We start from the raw sequence: 18,170 nt of genomic DNA on the forward strand, positions 1-18,170 counted from the left end.
AGGACCATGATCTCCTCTCTCTCCTGCTAGGCCTGAGGGGCCTTCGTAGAGTCCAGGGACAGCTCCTCAGGCCCAGGCCGAGAGGAGGCAGCGTTAAATATAAGGCAGGAGGAGCCCAAGGCGAGTTAAGGACATTTATTTCACATTCACACATCTGTACATTTTCTATAAATAACGTAGAGGTGAACTATGTACAATCCTCTCTTGCCCACTCCCAGGCCATCCCCCACTCTGGCACCTAGGGCCAGGGGCCGCTGTCTGCAGACACGGGCCACGTACACTGAACGTGGCCCTGCCCCACGCTGCTCCCTGGGCACGGGAGCCAGGGGCCTCTGAGGCTCTCCCAGCCCAACCACTTTGCTCTCTCAGGCCAAACGCCAGGCAGACCTTAGGGAAATTGCCGCTCGGCAAAGGGGAGCCCCTCGGTGCTGCCCCCCTGCAAGGGCCACGGCGGGCAGCCGCCAGCCTGGGAAATGCATGAGGGGGAGGGAGGCTGCCACTCACCCTGCCGCCCCGTGACTCTCCCGGCCTTTCCCTGCCCACCTCTCATCTGGGCGGACAGGCCTCAAGCTTCCCTCCCTCGGTACCAAATGGGACTTCACCCGACACCCAGGCACACCGGGCCCCAGAGGACGGAGAGCCAGAGTCCTGCACTGGAGGCTCATAACGCCAAGGACGAGGAACCACAACATGAATGTCTCAGGGACACGCGATGGTGGGCTCATACCGTGCTCAGAATTCTCAGAAGCCACTGGCCCCAAAGACAGACACACATGGCTCTTGAGCCCTGAGGGGACAGCAGGCTGGTCTCCTGGGAGTGGAGAGCGAACAGGCAGAGGAAACCCGCTGAGCCCTGTGACAGACACTAAGACACGTGGAGACACACAACTGTGAACCAACTAAGCCACAGCGAGGGGCTTGCAGAGAACACACACGCAGCATCGTGCCCTGGCGAGCAGAAGATGCAAGGGCACCCCCTGACCTGGGGGCTCTTAACCCCTCCCATCAGCTCGAGACGGGCCGGGGCGGGGTCCTGAGATCTTCCTCACTGCTACGAACTGCAGCCACGTACGAGAAGAGACACAACACAGAGTAGCAGATCTCATGGGCCTAGAGGGGAGAGAAAGACCAGACGGATCAAATTCCTCAGATTCCCCCATCTCCATGCAGGGAGATCTGCCCAGCAGAAAAGTCTGCCCTTGCGCTGGGCTCAGCCTCACAGCTGACTGCTGGGACTGGGGGTCTGTGTGTGTGTGTGTCTCTCCCAGGGCTGAAGACTCGTTTCGGCTTCCAGACCAAAGGCAGCTCTCCAACTGTCCCTAGTCCGCCTGCCCCCGTGCTCTCAGGGGGCCCGCCCCACTCCTGTGTGAGGGTCCCCAGGGAGCCCTGCGCACACTTGGCCTGCCGGCTTGGGTGGCACACTCACCATTGGCGTCTTGTACTTGTGGCTCACCACTTCTTTAATTTCAGGAACTAAAACCGGACGGGCAAGAGACAAAACAGAAAGTTCAAAACTAAGAGCGATAGTGCCAGGCTCCCCCAGGCGGCAGCGCCCGGCACGGGGGTCCCCTTCCCCACGGTGGCCTGTCCCAGGGGCTGCAGCAGCTTACACTCTGACGGCACCTGCCCAGCCGCTGCTGGACGAGAGGACACTGCCCCACACTCCGCAGCCAGACCTGTGGGGTCTGCTGGGGCTCCCTGCTCGATGGCCACGACTCTAGCCGCTTCTGGGAGAGCCTCCGCACAGGAGTGGGCTGGCCTTTCACCAGCCTGATCGCTGCTAATGTCCAGGGCCCCGAGGAGCTGCAGTGGGGCATTGCCCCATGTTGGTCGGGTGAAGAGCGTTGTCTCTAGCCTGTGCCTCACCTTGCTGAGATGCCCGAGAACTCATCCCTGTTACCAGCCCGACACTCTGTTCATGTTAAGCATGGTTCCCTGTACTCCCAGCCCCTACGCAGAGGGTCCTTAGGCTGGATGAAGAAGTGGCATGATACTAAAACCCAGCAGACTTGTAAGTGTCCTTCCCTGAGTGGCAAGAGAGGCCCAGGCCTGCCTGTGTGAGGGAGAGCGTCAGAGGGCTCTGGAGCAGACACACCGAGCAGAAGACAGGCGAGTATAGCACCCGGGGAGGGAGGTGACAGGGAGCATCAGGCAAAGTACACACATGTCCACAGCCCAGAATGCAAGACTAAGTCACCCCTGCCCCAGCCATGCAGGGGTTCTGCTTGGCCAGAGGAAGGAGGAAGGCCCCCCCGGGGGCCCAGCCATCCTGATGGCCCCTGGAGAAGGGAGCAGAGGGGTGTGGTGTCCCCCTGGGGGCCAGAAAAGGTAGGATGAGAGTTGGCCACACCTTCTTCTGACCCTGGGAGGTAGAATTCGGGGGGGACCCAGGGTTAACAGGGAATAAACTCATCATAGGTAGAGCAAGAAGCCCAGGTCCTTCTCCTGAGTTGGAAGATTCCCCCAAATATCTCTCTGGCAGAAGAGAGAAGGGAACACACAGGGGAGAAAACTCAGAACCAGTCAGCCAGCACGGGGGAGGTGGGGGGGGGGGCGGAGAAAAGGGCAGTGTGAGCAGCTGGTCTGGTTGAAGGGAGCCCGTCCCACCCATGGCAGGGCCCAGGCAGGGGCCTGGGGGGGAGGCAGCACGAGCCGAGGTCACTTTACCTGCTGGAGAACGAAGGTTTTCATAGCAGCGATGAGGGGCACAAAAGAATGAAGCACAAACACAGCAGGAACTCAAAGCCCCAGGGTGAGAACCCACTACACCACCGGTCAGCGTCGGCGCCTGGCTGCGGGGATGCAGGGAGGCTGGCCGCCAGCCTCCCGCGACAACTGCCCTGCCTGCCTCTGAGGCCCACTAGGCTTCCCTGCCCTCTCGAGTGAGGCTGCCCGGGCCACCGCACGGCCCTGCTCCCGCACAGAGGCCAGGCGGACACCAGGGCGGCACTGGGGTGGCTGGATGGAGTCCCGGGCTGCTAGGAGGAGCTCAGCAGGCGACACGAACACAGCAGAGCTTGGAAACTGCCCGTCTGCTCTGCCCCAGAACTTTCTGACCACCAGCTGGCCGAGAAGGGAAGGCGGCACCCGCTCCTGGAGCCTCCGGAGGAGCGCCTCTGACCTCTAACCCCGTCTAGGGCCACTTTCTCTTCGGCGACCCGTTCCCTAGCAGCCACTGTCTCGCTCTTCCTTCTTCTTCCTTCCCCTCGCTCATCGCGGGTTCCCTTCTCTTCCCTATCACTCCTAAGCCTCCTGACCTCTCTGCAGAGGTGATTCTTCTCTCTGCCTCTAGTCCCTCCTCTGGAGCGCCGAGGTTTGAGTTACTGCCATGTGAGTCCAGACCTAAGAGCAAAATAGTGTAATTACCAAATTCCTCCAGGACAAAGACGCCTCGGACTGTATTGCACTTTTTAATGTGATTCAGCTCTATGAAAACCTGCAAGAGAGGGAGGGAGGGAGGGCGGGGTCAGGCCCGGAGGCTCTCCCCCTGCCCCACAACTGCCCACTCTCCCGGCTACAGCCCCGCCCCCACACAGAAGACCTAGTTCCCAGAGTGAGGGCCGGAGAATCCACACACACGCAACTCAAAAGCGCTAAGAAGCGAAGACAGCAGAAAGGGCATGTACCTTCCGCTCCTGGCCGGAGGAGAAAGCATGGGAGAGAAATGAAGGCGTTAGTTTTAATGGTCAAACCCAACCCGAAGGCCCCTCTGCTGTCCTGGGCTGCCCGCCCATCCCCTCTGCCCAGGGCAGCGCTTGGAGGACACGGTGCCCCGGGGGTCTCCCCGCTCAGCCCATCAGCTCTCTACCCTTCCATGCATCCTCCTCCGGCGCAGAGGGCTGGCACGGGTGCAAAGCTCCCCTCGGATTGTCCTTGGGGTAGGAGATGTTGATATCTTCCTTGACACAAAATCCAGGCTCTCCCAAGAAGTACACAGAGAGAGAATAACGGCTATCGCTTAGGAGCTCCGACCAGGAGTCCTCCAAATCCTATTTGTAATCCTCACATCCATGTGGCCCAGTGTGTAGTACGACCCTCATTTTATAGAGGAGGACACGGGATCAGAAAGTTTATCTGCCCAGGAGTAACGAAGCTGGGCTCTGAATCCAAGCACATCCTGACTCCAAAGATCCGTTTGTTACCCCACCCTGTAGGACTCCACCAGAGGGTCCAATGCTTCCTCAACTCCAACAGACCGTTCATGGTGGAAGATGGACCCCACGGCTGTTCTCTTGTGATCAGTCGGGGCCTGACTCCCCTCTCTGCAGGATCTCTCTTCTAGGGCAAAGCCTTAAGCTACAGACCAGCTTGTACATATCCGTGGACTGGTTAGACACTGGGTCGGTCCAGAGCGGGGGACCCAGAAGGGGGCTGGCTGTTGTTTAACAAGATCTCCTCTTCAGAAGGTGAGGCATCAGGGCAAGCCACGGCACTAAAAGGCAGTCAGAAGCCTGCTCCCCAAGAAGTGCTGGCACCTTCGTGCTCCAGAAAAGTACTCCAAACCTCTCCTTGGGCTGACCCGAAGGTCTCAAGTATGCTATTTAATATATTAAAATCACGGATAGTAAATGTACTGCTGGAAATACACTGCCTGAGCAGCTGTTTCCCATCACACCAAAGCTGCCCGGTTGGGTTCCTGAAAGAAGAAACTAAAATGGCAAGGGGAGGAAGCAAGCCACGGAGTCCAGAGGGTCACCTCCCCTGAGTGTCTGCTGCCTGGCCCGGGGCTGTGGTGCTCTCACATTCAGACCTGGCTCACAGCCTCAAGGAAAGGAACCAGGACGTCAGGGAAGGGGGAGGGAAGGCACTTGTGTGAAGAGTCAGAACGGGGAACGGACCTGGGCTGATGCGCTGGCCTCAGAAAGGAATTAGCTTAAGGAATGTCCACTGAGAGAAAAAGTAACACTGTGTTAAAAGACCAAGAGAAAGAAAAAAAAAAAGTCAGCTCCTATGGTGGAATCACAATGAGAGAAAGATGTATTCTGAAGTGGTCCCCAGTCAAAAGAAGGGGAATGGGGCCTGTGGAGCAGGGGACAGAGTGGGGACACTCAGAGGAACGAAAAGAATAGAAAGAAGAATCAGCAGGAGAAATAGGCAAATAAACACACATACTCCAGATAGGACAGACACAAGCTACACACACACACACACACATGCACACACGCACACACACACGCACACGCACACGCACGCACACAGGCTTCACGCACACCAGAAACACGCGAGGAGATGAGCTGGTCTAGACTCTTCAAAGCAAAACCACCAAGCAGAAGCACCCCCTGGGAATAAGGGAAGGCAGACATTGTGCGAAGAAGGGCCAAGTGAGACGCTCCCACTCACACTGTGCTGAGTCTAACGGACGGAGGCAGCCTAGCCACCACGGCTCCCTCTCTTTCCCCGCCTCCCACAGAGGCTCCCCACTGCACCTTCCAGGTGGTTGCCAACGTCACTGTGCCCTCCTTCTGATTTCTCTCTCTGGTCCAGCTGCTCCCATCCTCCCACTAGCCCCAAAGGCCCGCAGGCTCACTGGAAAGCACTGGGACCTGGACACCGAGCCTTACTGCAGATGGAAGAACTGGGCCAGGCAGCCGGGGCTGCCGCTCCCACCTACCTGGTTGTGCATGAACTTGAGATTGATCCCTTCTAGGGTGACCTGCAGCAAGCCACCCTCACCAGTCTTCATGTCCTGCACGGGGAACTCGCCACCTAGTTCAGGGCCTGTGGTGGGGGAGGAGGTCATCAGCTAACTGGGGGGCTGGGGAACCGTCAGGCCTCTGACGCTCAGAAGGATGGATGGAAACAAACAAAAGGCCCTTGCTCGGGGAGTCCTTGTCTTCTCACCGGGTTTGATGCTCTGCTGCCGGGCAGCGGCCCGCTCCATGCTGTCCTTCACGCAGTAGTACAGCTCCCGACACTGCGGCACAGGGCGAGGACCATCCTGTCACCCAACCTGCCAGGTCCCCCCGCGCTGCTCTCCACCGCCTGCCAAGGGCCGGGGCACCGGGCCCTGGAGACAGCTCTATGCGTCCCACACAACAGCCAGAGGCCAAAGGGGGGCTCTCGACATGGGCTGTGGCATTTTAACCTCCTCGCCAGAAACCTGACGCCTGGCCCTCAGCATCCCCCTCCGCCCAAACAGAGCTCCTGGTACCTTCTTGGTATAGAACTTGTTGAGCTGAGTCTCAGAGCCGTTCCTGCGCCACAGGCACAACACCTTGGTCTTGGGGCAGTAGGTCATGTTGATGAGCTTCTCATACCACCAGCGCTCATGCACCGTCCCGAGGTTACTGCGCAGCACCACGCAGTCATCGCACACCTGCGGGGGGACCCGGTGCTTAGAGCCTCCGTTGCCACGGGCCGCGCTGGCCTGCCCCCCGGGGGCAGCACGGGGCAGCTGGTCTGGGAGCACCCCATGGTCAGCTGCCCTGCCCCCCGCTCACCGTCCTCCTTCGCTGGGGACACAAACACTGACCTGCTGGACCTACTGTCCGCTGGGAGGTTTGCTGAAAGAAAAGGAATCACGGAGAGGAGCCGGCGAGCAGGGAGGGGGAGCAATCAGTGTTTCAATTTCCACCTCACCCAACGTCTACCACCTCTCACATGCTCTAGACTTATGAGGGTGTCTCCCGCCGCCAGGTGCCAACCTTACGGACCATCTCTGTGGGTGAGCGCAGAGGCAGGGGTTACGGCAGGCTTAACCGAGGAGAAAAATATGGAACCAAGGCAATTTCTAATACTGGCTCAGCCGTAGTTCTGCATATATCTTTTCAATAATTAATCACACTAGTGACACTTGGGCAACGCTCACCGCAGAAAATATTATATAATACAGGGTGATATAATTAAAAGGCAAACTCCTCCTTCACATTCTCTTTTTAATACTGTAAGTCCTTTGTAATTAATTAATTCTGAGAGAGAGAGAGTGCGCGTGCACGCAAGTGAGCGTGAGCGGCAGTGGGGATGGGCAGAGGGAGAGGGAGAGAGAGAATCTTAAGCAGGCTCCACGTCTAGGGTGGAGCCCGAAGCAGGGCTCAATCTCATGACCCTGAGATCATGACCTGAGCCAAAATCAAGAGTCAGACGCTCAACCCACTGAGCCACCCAGGTGCCCCCTTCACAGTCTCTTCTTATTCAACACTCTCCCTCTAAGATCAGACTGTGTTAGGTTTCCAGCTGTCCATTACTTAGCTATGTCACCTTGAACAAGCTGCTCTGCATCTACATCTCCTCGTGTGAAGATTAAATAAGTCAATGTGCGTAGAATTCTTAGAACAAAGCCAGGCATATAGGAAGTACCCTAGAGTTAGATGTTGTAACATTATAATTATAATATAAAAAAATGTAACAATGATTATTATGACCCCACTGATGGTTCTCAAATCTTTCTCCACACAAGACCCATCTTCCTGAGTTCCTGAACCACTCTCTATCTGGATGGCTCACAGGCAGCACCTCGAGCTCATCATTTCCAAATGTGAAGTCAGCATTTCCTCCTGGGCAGATCCTCCTTCTGAGTCCCCTAGTTGAGTAAATGGTGTCGCCATTCACCCAGCTGCCCAAGCCAGAAACGAAGGAGTGATGTGAGACTCCTTGTTTTCCCTCTCACTACACCACTGAGTCCCATCCATTTCACCTCAAATACCCCTGGAACTCTCCCCCTCCCCCGCTCCAGCCATTAATTCATACTTCTTTCAAGTCTCAGCTCAAAGGTCACTTCTGAGCGGTCATCCACAACTTCTACACCCTCTACTATGTATTCCCATACTGCCTGCCTATGCCCTGAGCATCTTCTCTCATAACACTCATTACTTTATGACACTTTGTTTCATTAGCTGACTTCCCCAATGGCTTGTCAACCCCATAAGGACAAGAGAAACCATGTCTCTCTTATTCATTGCTATAACCACATACTCAGAGTAGCTGGCATATCGTATGTGCTCCATAAATATTAAATGAATGAAAAAGGAATACACAAGACTACCAGGTTTAATCTACTACCTAAGAGTTACAAGGTTCTAAAAGCCTTATGAAGGATAAGGTCATATAGTAGCTGAGTAGAAATTAGAATTCTAGCCCTAGTCTGACTCTAGTTTTCTCCAGGTGAAAAATGAAGACTACTACCCCCACTTTCCATAATCCTTTAAGAACACCATGTAAAGGTGAGGGGCAGGACAGGTATTTAGAACAAATGATTTCTAGGCTAAAGAGATGACAGTAATAATGTACCATACTCGCCTATGCTGCTGGTGGAGAAATAAACTGGTATAGTCTTTGGGATGGTATTTGGCAGAATCTATACAAATTTTAAATCTATATAAGCTTGATCCAGAAATTTCACATTAAGAATCTAGCCTATAGAAATTCTCATGTGAAGGGGCACCTGGGTGGCTCAGTTGGTTGAGTGCCCAACTCTTGGTTTTGGCTCAGGTCATGATCTTATGGGTTGTGGGATGGAGTCCCAGGATGGGCTCCACGCTCAGCAGGGAGTCTGCTTGAAGATTCCTTCCCTTTGCCCCTCCCCCAACGCATGCTCACACACATTGCTCTCAAAATAAAATAAAAATAAATTTTAAAAAGAAAAAGAAATTCTCATGTGTATTCTCAAGTATATTCAATGAAACATTTAAAAAAAAGTGAGAGGGACTAGTTGAATAACTTATGGTATACATCCATATAACACCTAATAGCTAAAAAAACAAAACAAAATTAATCATCCGTTTAAAAAACAGGGACAGGGGTGTGTGGCTGTCTCAGTTGGTGAAGCATGTAACTCTTGATCTTGGGGTTGTGAGTTTGAGCCCCATGTTGGGTATAAAGCTTACTTAACAAAAACAAAGCAAAGCAAAACAAAACAAAAAACAAAAAAAGAAAAAAACAGAGACAGATTTAGGTAACATGTAGACATGGAAAGGTGTCAGTCATAAATTAAAAATCAAATTATATCTCAATATTTGTAGTTTGATACCACTTTTGTAAACACTGAAACAAAATTACACATAAGTAAATTGTATTTATACAAATATGCATTTTTAAAAATCAGGCCAAACTCTTTAAGAGTGGTTACCTCTGAGACATGGCATTGGAAGGAAGTGAAGGGAAACTTTTACTTTTTATTTCATTTACTTCTATATGGTTTGAAACTTTCACAGCATATACTGTTTTACTTCTGTAACTTACTATTATTTTTTTGAGAGAGAGAGAGCGCTTGCACGCACAAGCAGGGAGGGGCAGAAGGAGAGGGAGAATCTTAAGCAGGCTCCATGCCCAGTGTGCGGAACCCAACTAGGGGCTCGATTTCATGACCCCGAGATCATGACCTGAGCCTAAATCAAGAGTCAGACACTTAACTGACTGAGCCGCCCAGGCGCCCTAATCTACTTCTGTAATTTAAAAAAAAAAGTAATAAAGGGGATTTTTAAAAGTCTTTGCAATCGCTCTCCCAGTGCTCCTGCAGCCAGCAGGCTGTGCAGAGATGAGAAAGGCTAAATCAGGCTAAGCGTAGCGAGTGGCTAACGGGGTGAGTGAGGTACAGTCTTATTTGACACCTTAAGGGAGAGGCATCTATAAAGTGATGGCTCCACCCATACTCCAGGAACTTTGTATGAGGCTCCCCTGTGTGGTGGTGAGAGTTAGTCCTATACTTCAAGGAATCTTCTGGATTTATTCTTTAAAAGGAAAAGGAGAGGGTGAGAATCACCTGCCACCTCTTTGTGGTGCAGATGTCCAAAGTTAGTCCTCAGCTCGAGGAGACACCTAGCCAAATTCTAGAACTTCACAGTAACATGAAAATGACTCTCTTCTCGGCTACACCAACATGCATGGTTCTACTTCAGGGCAGAACCCCTGCCCCATGTTTGATAAACCACTCGTTCAAAAGCTGTGGATGTAAAAATCAAACTCAACTAAACCAAAAGAAAACAGAATACTTGTAAAATTATTTAATTTTACTACTTTATATAGGAGTTGTACTTGATTCCTACAATTATGTAGAAGAGATTCATTTTAGAATTAAAAATACAGAAATAAAGAAACCACAGCCAATTTCCTTTACAGTCTTGGAATAAGGAAGGGTTTTTCTAACTATGACTCAAAACCCAGAAGCTTTATAAAAAAAAAAAAAAAAAGATGAATTCAACTACATAAAAGTAAAAAGATTCTGCCAAGAGCTGGAGGGAGGGTAAAAAGAAAAAGTAAAAAAATTCTGCATGGCAAACAAAACAAAACAAAACAAAACCCATAGGCAAACTCAAAGGACTGATGAGGAACTTCACAGGGAACAATAGATCAGGCTGCCCACATCTCAACCTACTGATCTCTAAGAGAGAGAGATGACCATATGGGGCAACAGGCAACATACAGCACCAACCATGAAGTATTCTTGCCAAAATATTGAATCTGAAACTCATCAAACCCCTAGGTTGAACTACTAGCTTATAAAAAATACAAGTGATGGAGAAACATGTTAACACCAAAGAGATGCAATCAGCAGAAAGTCTAGAATGTGAGATACTCCATGGGGCACATTTCTTCAATGAAATAAATGGCAAAGCGGGAGGGGAGCTATTATATGTTATGAGATACGTCTGAGTCCTGTCAGTCAAAGCCATCAATGCATTCTTCCTTCAGTGTGGTGATGGCCTCTGGGAGCTCTTACAGAGCTGCGCGTGTATGGGGGGCAGCAGGCGGGCACATAGATACTGACTGGTTAAGTCAACTATTGTATAGCAGCACCATGGAGTACCATGCAGCTGTAAAAAGAATGAGAGCCAGAGGAAATACAGTGAATGACATCGTAATGATGTATGGTGACAGATGGTGACCACACTTATCATGGTGAGCACTGCATAATGTACAGAATCGTCGAATCACTACGCTGTACACTTGAAACTAATCTAACATTGTACATCAACTCTTCTTCAACTAAAAAAAAAAAAGAGAACCCTCTTTTTGTACTGACATAGAGCTCTCCAGGATATGTTCAATGAGAAAAGCAAGGTACAGATCAATGGATCTGATGTGCTACCTTTCTGTAAGAAAAAAGAAAAAGAACTTATGTTCATATTGTATTGTGTTTGTATAAAATACCACTGTAAGATACAAAGGAGACCACAGAAGTGGTTACCTATAGGAAGAAGGGGTGAGGGGGATGGGAAATTGAGAGGAAGGGGATAAAAAAGACAGCAAGACTTCCCAATGCCTACCATTTTAAGTTGTCCTGACTTACGGACAATGCGACTACATCATGTATTCAACATCTATTTAAAACAAATGATGGTCAATTATCCATTATATTACTTGCGTAAGAGCCTGACAATTTAATGATAAATGGATCATGAAGATGAACGAGATTAAGTGGGAGAAATCAGGTATCAGGTCTAGAAGTTCCTCATGACTCTCAAATGTCCCTTTGAGACATATGAACTAGCATTTACCTCCATGAAGAAGATATCTCCATTTGTGTCTGTCCCTGCATGTACCACAAATGTCTGCTTCTTCATGTGCCGGCTGCCGCTGGACCGGATACAGAGATCACGTCCATTCTGAGAAAAGAGAGATCTGTTAGGGACATCCATATATCTCTCTCACAGAGCTCTCTGGGCCAAGAATTCTGCTCCCACCCCAACTTCAGCTATTAAATTCCTACCAGTTTACTTAGCACAGTGCCATCTGCTGGTCACAGGCCACAAGGGCCGTGCTCTCAAACTTCAGGGTCTTAGGGCCCCTGTATCTCTTAAAAATTATTCACAACCCCCAAGAGCTTAGGATTATGTGGGGTATATTTATAGATATTTACCATATTAGAAATTAAAACTGAAAAATTTAAAAATTAATTCATTTTAAAGTCATTAATAATATACCTGTTACATGGTAATACAAATATTTTAAATAACATTTCCCAAAACAACAACAACAAAAAAAGAGAAGACTGGCACTGTTTTACATTTTTCACATGTTTGTCTTTAAAAAAACAGCTGGATTCTCATATCTGCTTCTGCATTCCATCCATTGTGTTATGTTGCTTTGGGAGGTATATAAAGAAAATCTGGTCTCACAGATATGTATTTGGAAAAGGAAGGAGTATTTTAATAGATTTTCCAGATAAATATGTGTATTTTTCTTTGGTAATTACACCAAAACTTGAGAAGTAACAGTTTCTGATAGTTGCAATATGAAATCTGAAAACCCATCAAAATGAACATTTTGTACTTTGTAACATGAAATCCGTTTGTCTGCCTTGCATTTTGAGTGGATCTTCACTTATACTTGAATTTCTACCACCACCCAACGGTCTTTTGGAAAATACTGGTTTAAGGAGTAATGCAGCTCTTCCAAATATTAAATATTGACACACTTCATTAGAGAATATAAAAAAATCACACTGATTAATATCATCAATCTCATTACAAAGCCTTTAAATATCAGGAAGCTTCATGCTTAGAAGTCTGCCAAATAAATACCCAACTCTGAATAACCACAGTTAGTCATTCTTCCAAGTAAAAACGATGTCCCATGAACAAAACTGACAGTTCACCTTGCAACTCAAATTGTCACAAACTGGTTTTCCTTGAAACAATCATATTTTGGTTTGCAACACAAATACTTCCTGTATATTTCTCATTTTGTCACATTAAATATTAAAAAGATGTATAATCAATGATCAGATTTAGTAAAATTAATGATTTTAATGCTTTCATCAAGAACATTCATAAGTGCAACTATTTTTCTTTCTCTTTCTCTTTTTTTTTTTTTTTTTAAAGATTTTATTTATTTATTTGAGACAGAGAGAATGAGAGACAGAGAGCATGAGGGGGAGGAGGGTCAGAGGGAGAAGCAGACTCCCTGCCGAGCAGGGAGCCCGATGCAGGACTCGATCCCGGGACTCCAGGATCACGACCTGAGCCGAAGGCAGTCGCCCAACCAACTGAGCCACCCAGGCGCCCTCTCTTTCTCTTTTAAACGGAGAGAGCTGAATGGCTCCTAGCATGGTTCAGTACTACTGCCTTCACTGTGTGAAGGTGACCAGCAGTTTATCCATCACTGCTTTTGTACCATCAGTGCAAATGTCAACCCGGTTAAAAAAGGCAAACATTGTAGTACTATGATGAAAACAGGTTTTAGCTTGTGGAGCCTTAGGAGTCCACAGACCACATGCTGAAATGGCTGCACCAGGATGGTTTTAGTACAGAGAATCCTATCCCAGAACAGAAGGACTAAACCCTTATCTAGACTCAAAGCCCTATTTTCAAAACTGGGGTCTTGAAAATATACAGGCCAAGAAATGACCCATGGGGAAGCCTCTGCATTAGGCGACGAGGTCCCAGCCAGGGAGGTGACGCGACAAGTACGGTGGGAGGGGAGCCTAGGGGACGGCGCAGACATGCTTACCAGGTTTGCCAGCTGATCAAGCACTTCATTGATTTGCTGGCTGTACACAAGCCCAATATGGGACTTTCCCATCAGGCGCCTCACCTTCTTCCGGATGTCATTCTTATTTACCTGGAAAGCCAAAGCGAGATCTTAATGAGGGATCTGCTCTCCTTGCAAATGACGTAGAGGGAATGTACAAGCAAGTTTCCTACCATCTGAGACAATTCGGAGTCCACACACTGAATACGAGAGAAAACATTCAACTGTCTATTCTGCCAACAGGCTGGGAAGGAAAAACCTGGCTGTCTCTGGGTGGCTTCTATAGAAAAGTAGCTCTGGGGCGCCTGGGTGGCTCAGTTGGTTGGGCGACTGCCTTCGGCTCAGGTCATGATCCTGGAGTCCCTGGATCGAGTCCCGCATCGGGCTCCCTGCTCGGCAGGGAGCCTGCTTCTGCCTCTGACCCTCCCCCCTCTCATGTGCTCTCTCTCTCTCATTCTCTCTGTCTCAAATAAATAAAAAAAAAAAAAAAAAGAAAAGTAGCTCTGAAGCAGGTCTGGTTCAAATGGACTGGGGTTCAAGGAGACACTTCCTCCCTATCCCCAACCAATACTGTAACATTCACCCCTGAAGGGCCCTAAGAACCCTGGGGCTCCTCAGAGTATAGTTCAGAAATGAGGCCTCAGAGTAGCGACATTCTGGCTCGGCTGTAGCAGAGACATCTTCCTGGGGTTCAGGATCACTACCCTTTCCCACCCAGAGTTCACGGGGACCCCTGGAGTTCAACAGAGAGGAGTGAACCTTACAACAGAACTGAAACAAACTAAGTCAGCCTGTCAGGTGTTTTCTGCGTCTGATCAACTAATCCCTTTATATTTTGAGAGGCTAAGAGAACAGGAGGAGGAGAAACTCAAGGGCTCTCTCTCAAAACAACTCTCTTCTACCCATCAACCCCAAACTTATGTTTCCCTTTCAAAGCAGAACTCTTCTATTTGGTAACATACTTTTTCCACAGCTATAACAACCAAGTACAGCCGAGTCAACCTAGAACCTACTATTAATTTTTTAATGAGTAGCTCTTTTTACATCTATGGAAAATTCTATACGATAAAGGGCTAGTGCTGAAAAATGAATTCTGACTATCCTTCCTAAGGTTTTAGAAACTGATACTTAAATTTTTTTTTAAACTCATTGTATTCTGTAGGGAGTTCTACTGGCATCCTAAAAGTACTTAGCAAAGGAAGCCCATTTAAAAATTCAAAATAGGGGCACCTGGGTGGCTCAGTCGGTTAAGTGTCTGCCTTCAGCTCAGGTCATGCATGATCTCAGGGTCCTGGGATCGAGCCCCATGTCAGGCTCCCTGCTCGGCGGGGAGTCTGCTTCTCCCTCTCCCTCTGCCCCTGTTCATGCTCTGTCCCCCTCCACTCACATAAATAAATAAAATCTTTAAAAATAAATAAATAAAAATAAAATTCAAAACTTGGTAGAGTATGCAACTCTTTTTTCAAAAAGATCATTTATTTATTTTAAAGATTTATTCATTTAATTTTGAGAGAGAGCATGCAAGTGCGCGAGGTGGGGCAGAGGGAGAGAGAAAGGGAGAAACAGACTTCCCACTGAGTGGGGAGCGTGATGCGGGACTCAATCCCATGACCCTGAGATCATGACCTGAGCCAAAACCAAGAGTCGGATGCTTAACCGACTGTGTCACCCACGTGCCCCGAGTGTGCAACTCTTAATCTTGGGGTTGTGAGTTTGAGCACCATGCTGGACATAGAGATTACTTAAAAATATTTTTAAAATTTTTTATTTATTTAAAAAATATATTTTATTTATTTGAGAGCGAGAGAGAGAGCACAAGCAAGGTGAGGGACAGAGGGAGAAGCAGGCTCCCTGCTGAGCAGGGAGCCCGATGCAAGCCTCGATCCCGGGGCTCTGGGATCATGACCTGAGCCGAAGGCAGATGCTTAACCGACTGAGCCACTCAGGTACCCCTGCAAAATTTTTTTCAATAAAAACAAAATAAAATTCAAAATAAACAAATGGTATGGAATCACCAATCATCTTTACAACATTCCTTAGCACAGTAGCCTGGCACCTTCAGACAAATGGGTCATGTGTGAGCTGCAGAGAGACCTCACACTTTCAATCAGGAAGAGAGCCCTAGTAAGATGCTCTGACAGCTTCCCAAGTGCCCCAGAATTTAGGTTACAGGAACAAGCCTCGCCCTTCTGGCATCAGCAGTAGCTAGGCACAAGTGAAATCGACATTACCTTCATCAGTAGCATGTAGGAGATGAGGTTATGCAAAAGCGTGGCCAGCAAACGATCTTCATCATCCTCCAGGCGCTTCCGGTCATGTTCTCCCAGGGACAGGTACCTAAGCGGGAGACCAGCGACAAGTCGGCCCTCAGGTGGGAGATCACAGAACTAATTTGGAAGAGGCTGAGTTTGCATTTTCCAAGTGTTTACTAAGTCTCATACCTGTCGATCATTTCCTGGGGACCCTGGTCCATACCCATTCCTTCTCTCTCCAACATCACAGCATCTAAGAATGCATCTTCCCAGAACTGCATTTGGTCCCATAACGTAGAACGTTCTTTGCCTGCATGGAACGGAATTTTTCTAGGGGCTTATTTAACATATAAAGAATACAGCTGCCAAACCAAAGTAAAGAGTAAACTCCAGATAAAAGGGACAAATTCTAGGACAAAGCAAACGTGAGCCTCTCCACCCCAGAACTAACATTCCTGCCACCAGCCCCAGCTCCTCCAAGTGAGGCCCAGCCCCTCCCGAGGAGGAGGGAGGAACACAGCACACAAAAAAAGGTGGTTACTTATAGAAAAGGTCTCCATAGCCGCATCCTCTAACTGGTCCCACATCGATCCTTTGTCCCTTCCTGCCAATTTGTGAGCAGGAAGGACCATGGTAGCAAGAAAGGAAAGACAGACAGACAGAAAGACAGAGGCTGTTGATTAATACCAAAATCCAGTCTCTTCTAGTGCTCACCTACGGCTTTTTCCAGACCTAGTAGGTCACCTTCTTCAGATATAAACACGCCCTCTAACATCAGCACTGAGATCAGCACAGAGCTGAGCAGCTACCCATTTGGTGCCACCCTCTTCCCCATCTGAGTCCAGCTTTCCTCCAGTGCAAGAGGTCTTCCCAGTCTGTGTCTCACCTAAGAGTCCCTCGTAGAGATAGACTCGCTGGCTTACATCTTCAGACGAGCGAACTGGGCTGCCCACCAGCTTCTCCTTGACACTTGGCTTCAAGTTATGGGCTTTCCCCTACAAAGAGGTGATAGGTCAGCTGACAAAGGTACCGACGGACAGGGCACAGTAAGCCGCGCAGCGCATTAAGAGGCCCACACACCCATTACCCTCCGTTAATAACATGCACTCTAGCAGTCCTGCTTTTGCTACTGTGCTTGCCTCAAGGCTTTGACCAGAAGTCAATCTGATAATGCTGATTTCTGTTACTGCCTCCTAAAACATGCAACTGCATTTTCATTCTGCTTATCTTTACCCTTTAGTCTCTGTAAGACTCTTTGTTCTTAAAAATAAATAAATAAGAGGCAAATCCTCTGTAGCAGCATGATGCAACAGAAAAAAACACTGGTTTTGAAGTCAGACTGACCAAGATTCAGATCCCTGTGTCTTATTAGCTGTGTGACCTGAGGCATAAAACTTAGCTTCTCTGAGTCTCGTTTTCCTCACCTGTAAAAGGAAGGTTATATAATATCTACCTCTTAGGACCATTACGGGAATTAAATTAGAAAATACATATAAAGCACTTAACAATGCCTGGCACATGGTTGGTATTGGATAAATGTTAATTTCCTTTTTCCTACCATCTCTTAGAAATATCTGGCCCTTAGAAAAATCACTAACTTCACCTGCCATTTCTGCAATATTAGACTTTCTATTCATTCAAAAAAGATTTCAAGTGGGTAAGAGGCAAATTTCATGCCCATTTCACAACTCATGAGACAACCTAAGCGGAGAAGCGATTGATCAAAGGTTATTAGGCAACATCTAATTAGTGTGTCTACATGCCAGTCTACAGGTTCACAGCCTAGTTCTTTGTTCAGTGGACCATACTGACTTCATAGAACTCATTTCTTGCTAAAACAGCCTTTTTTTTGAGCCAAGAAATTTAGGTAATTGTTCTCAGCAACTCAACTGTACAAAAACAGCCCTTGCCCACCAGCACAGAACAAGTAAGAATTTGTCCCAGGAAGGTGCCAGGAAAGGCAGCATACAGCTGAATGGCTTCTTGCAAGGCTGCTATCCCATAATGTCTATCTTAACATCCAGAATGGAGGCACGCTAGAAGGATTTAAAATACTCTCAATAAAATGGTCTATTTAGACTCAAGGAGAGTTAAGGTCCGTTAACTCTAACGGCTCTGCTGACCCTCAATCTCATGCTCTACCTTTGCTCAGGGATGTCATTTGCTCTATTAGAAACATACACAGAAAGCCCTGAGGGTGGGAATGATCACCAGTGTTAAATACTTTAAATTTCATCTTCCATTCGCCCCACAAACCAAAGATAAGGACTTATAAGCTCCTATAAGGAATATCCATTCGCAGGGCGCCTGGGTGGCTCACTCAGTTAAGCGTCTGCCTTTGGCTCAGGTCATGGTCTCCAGGTCCTGGGATCAAGCCCTGCATGGGGCTCCCTGCTCAGCGGGGAGTCTGCTTCTCCCTTCCCCTGCTTGTGCTCTCTCTCTCTCACTTTCTCTCGCTCAAATAAAATCTTTAAAAAAATTATTTAAAAAAGAATACAGATTCTTGGGGTG

General features: G+C 48.4%; 1 protein-coding gene across 1 annotated transcript in view; it reads right to left on the minus strand.

The window, feature by feature from the left end:
- Window positions 1-120: 120 nt before the first annotated feature.
- The window catches only part of MADD (MAP kinase activating death domain), a 40,388-nt gene continuing 22,338 nt past the window's right edge, over window positions 121-18,170 (minus strand). The window contains 12 exon segments of the mRNA XM_081798157.1: window positions 121-1,110; window positions 1,427-1,473; window positions 3,367-3,436; window positions 5,612-5,718; window positions 5,842-5,914; window positions 6,152-6,316; window positions 11,433-11,540; window positions 13,387-13,497; window positions 15,639-15,744; window positions 15,849-15,969; window positions 16,201-16,263; window positions 16,546-16,654. Of these exon segments, the coding sequence (XP_081654283.1) occupies window positions 1,006-1,110; window positions 1,427-1,473; window positions 3,367-3,436; window positions 5,612-5,718; window positions 5,842-5,914; window positions 6,152-6,316; window positions 11,433-11,540; window positions 13,387-13,497; window positions 15,639-15,744; window positions 15,849-15,969; window positions 16,201-16,263; window positions 16,546-16,654 (1,185 nt within the window). The 3' untranslated portion in view covers window positions 121-1,005.

This window comes from Leptonychotes weddellii, chromosome 11 (assembly GCF_054177405.1).
Source record: "Leptonychotes weddellii isolate Sample4059 chromosome 11, ASM5417740v2, whole genome shotgun sequence".
NCBI lineage: Eukaryota > Metazoa > Chordata > Mammalia > Carnivora > Phocidae > Leptonychotes > Leptonychotes weddellii.